Source organism: Corylus avellana, chromosome 2, assembly GCF_965113065.1.
Source record: "Corylus avellana chromosome 2, dhCorAvel1.hap1.2, whole genome shotgun sequence".
In the NCBI taxonomy this organism is placed as follows: domain Eukaryota; kingdom Viridiplantae; phylum Streptophyta; class Magnoliopsida; order Fagales; family Betulaceae; genus Corylus; species Corylus avellana.
Window position 1 is genome coordinate 10,122,992 of NC_142491.1, and position 3,340 is coordinate 10,126,331.

Genomic DNA, 3,340 nt, shown 5'->3' on the forward strand with positions numbered 1-3,340 from the left:
TTAAGATTATACGTAAAAATCACTGATTCTTATTAATTCAAACTCTTAGAACAACTGATAATTTAACAAATACTTCATGTCATTGTAGGAGTGGTAATTTGTGTTCATGTGTCAGATTCGAATTGTATTGAGGCATGTGTATAAGCAGTGGCGGATATAAAGGGGGGCGGGTAGGGGCGTCGGCCCCTCCAAAAATTATTGAATTTGTTTTTTAAGAGTAATTTTATTTTATTTTATTTTATTTTATTTTTTTTTATTTTCTTGACTCTAACCCATACTCCTCCTTCTCTCACTCCTACTATAAATTATTATTTTAGTTCCACCCCTCTTAATACGAATTCTTAGATCCGTCACTGAGTATAAAACTATATAGGTCAACCATAATCCAATCAATTTTAATTAAAATGGGTTAAACCCCTCAACGTTAATCTACTAATTTTGTGTTGGGATTCGCTAGCCGTGTCGTATGTCGGGTTCGGGTCGTAGTAAGGCATGAGTATAAGACTATATAGGTCAACTCCTAACCCAACCTATTTAATTAAATAGGACATACACTTTAATCTTTAATCATTAATTTTATGTTGAGTTAATATCAAATATGCGGTGGGGTTAAAAAGTTTGGGGCTGCGTCATAGTAGCATGGAGCACCAAAGAAACAAATTATGAATAAAAATATAGACTACATAGGTGGTTTGGGCTCAAATCGTGTGGACCCGCGAATCAATGGGTAGAATTATAGAGGATGCCAGAAGGGCCCTCGTAAAAAGCAATGTGAAGTTCATGTGATTGAATGAGCAAACATGGTGGCCTACCATGCAGAGGCCACAGAGTTAGAGGACCAAAAAAATGTACCATTACACATGGAAAATGGGGATGGTTTTGTGTTGAAAAATGGGGAGAGGTAAATAGACCAAATGAGTCATACTAGAAACACAACATGGGTGTAAAATATGATCTCAAAGCATGAATTATTCGATTCTCACATGGGAAACAAATAAGCTGAACTGGTCTTCCTTCTTTCTTTATGGTCTTTTTCTTTTCTTTTTCTTTTTTTTTTTTCCCTTTCTTTTTTGATAATATTCCATTTTTATTTAAGAATCATAAAAGCCCAACTCCACCTTCTATTTTTCTCTACCAATCACTCACATTTGCTTCCTTAGCTAGCTAGCTCTGCACAGCTAGAGCTTCTTCATTCTGTCATGGAACAACATATCAACCTAGAGACTGCTGCTGCCCATGACAAGTTCCTCAGCTCATCTTCCACCACCTCTTCCTCTACCTCCTCTTCTTCAACAACTTGCAAGAATTCATCAGCTGCCAACCAAAACACAAACACAAACACTTCCCCTCTCAAACGCTCGAGAAAAGCTCAAGATTCCGACAACGAAAGCGAGCACGGGAAGCCGCGGAGTAGCGACGACGATGGCGGTGGCAACGGCGGCAAGCACCCGACATACCGCGGAGTGCGAATGCGCAATTGGGGAAAATGGGTGTCGGAAATCCGCGAGCCGAGGAAGAAATCGAGGATATGGCTTGGCACATATCCCACAGCAGAAATGGCAGCTAGAGCTCATGATGTAGCTGCTCTAGCAATCAAAGGTCACTCTGCCTACCTCAATTTCCCTGAATTGGTCCAAGAACTCCCCCGGCCCATCAGCACAGCTCCCAAGGATATCCAGGCAGCAGCCGCCAAGGCGGCGGCCGCCACATTCCTAGAGCCAATACAATGTGAAGCCGAGCCTAATCGAGCCGAGCCAATTCCTGAAACCGTGCAGGAATCAACCGGTTCACCTTCTACCGATGATGACGCATTGTTTGACCTGCCGGATCTTCTTATCGAAGGCGGACTCTGCTACCATTCATCGTCGACATGGCAGTTGTGTGCAGCAGATGCCGGATTCCGGCTTGAAGAGCCATATTTATGGGAGTAAATATAGCAGGAGATCAGGGGCTTTAACCTCAAAGTTCATCACAGTGGTCCACCAGCAACTGCATTCTCTAGACAACAAAAAACCCAAACTGGGAAAAATGTCACATCTGTATCCTTTTGAAATGGGTTGGTTTCAGTCCACTTTGGCCCCGTCTGAATTTGCAGAGATTGGAAAGGGAGTTGTTACATCTCTTGTTTGCTTGCATATTTGCTCCTAAAAGAGAAGGGAGGGGGGGCCTTCAATCTTTACTCTACTGTAATATATCAGCATTATATATACAAATAATAAATGAGAAATTTTTACTCTCCTCTCCATTTTCTTTCTTTATTTAATAAAAAAATTGTCATGTATTCCATAACCTGTAAAAAATACATATAAGTTCTACTAATACTATTAAAAAAGCATGTGCTGAAACAACGGTTTTATAAAATCAAAAATTTCACAGACAAAGTTGAAAGGAGAACTTGTCTTCTTTCTTATGGGGTGTAGTGAATTTTGTTTCTTTTATTTTTTTTATTTGAGGGGGCCAGTCGGGATTAGGGAAACTGACTTTCAAAGGATACAACCTTGCTAGATTTAGTTCCCCACCACTATGATGAAACTTTAATGCAATTGACCTCTAAAGTTACCAAGCTTGATAAATTTAGATACCCTTCTAACCTTTTTTTTCCTTCTTTTTTTCCCTTTTTAGTTGGAAAGACACCTAGAGGATGAAACGCATCATATGGAAATAATTTTAATACAACCCACTTTCCCTTTATTTTTTGTTTTTAAAATATATATACTTCCATCATGGTGGAATTTTTTTTTTTTTTTTTTGTGGCCTCCATCATATCTTCTGTCATGATTAAACAGAAGAAAATAATTGGGATTCCTTCCCAAACCGTGAGGTACCCAAATTAGGTGACAACATCATCATCTAACTAAAGAAATTTTCTAAGTTGGAAAATGCATATCTCTTTAGTGAAAGTGTAAATTAGCAAAGCAAAAGTCTCTGCACCAATAGACTTGTTCAAGACACTTATGTAGTAGTAGTAGTTAGTGGGCAAGTGACCTCACCAGTCACCATCATTATCTCCCCCTTCTTTTCAATTTTCCAATCATTTTAGCCACGCTTTATTTGGCCATTTGCTACAACTTCAAGAAAGACAAAAGATATTTAATAATCTATCTCTTGCCCTAGTATAAAACTTGTATGCACCAACAACCTATAATATTAATATTCCCCCTGTATAAAGTTTTTCTTCAAATCATATCAAAACAATATTCTTTTACCATATAATTCTCACACAGTCACACTTATTTTTAAAGAGGGTGAGAGCAGAACATACATGTGTTAATTTAATAGATTAAATTAAAAAAAAAATTATTACAACTCAATTTAAAAAAGACATAAACTAAAACTGGGT

General features: G+C 38.1%; 1 protein-coding gene across 1 annotated transcript; it reads left to right on the forward strand.

The window, feature by feature from the left end:
* The first annotated feature begins 1,119 nt into the window (after positions 1-1,119).
* LOC132163063 (Integrase-type DNA-binding superfamily protein) lies at positions 1,120-2,220 on the forward strand. Its single transcript, XM_059573265.1, has one exon. The coding sequence runs from the start codon at positions 1,200-1,202 to the stop codon at positions 1,929-1,931; it is 732 nt and encodes a 243-aa protein (XP_059429248.1). The 5' UTR covers positions 1,120-1,199; the 3' UTR covers positions 1,932-2,220.
* Positions 2,221-3,340: the final 1,120 nt, after the last annotated feature.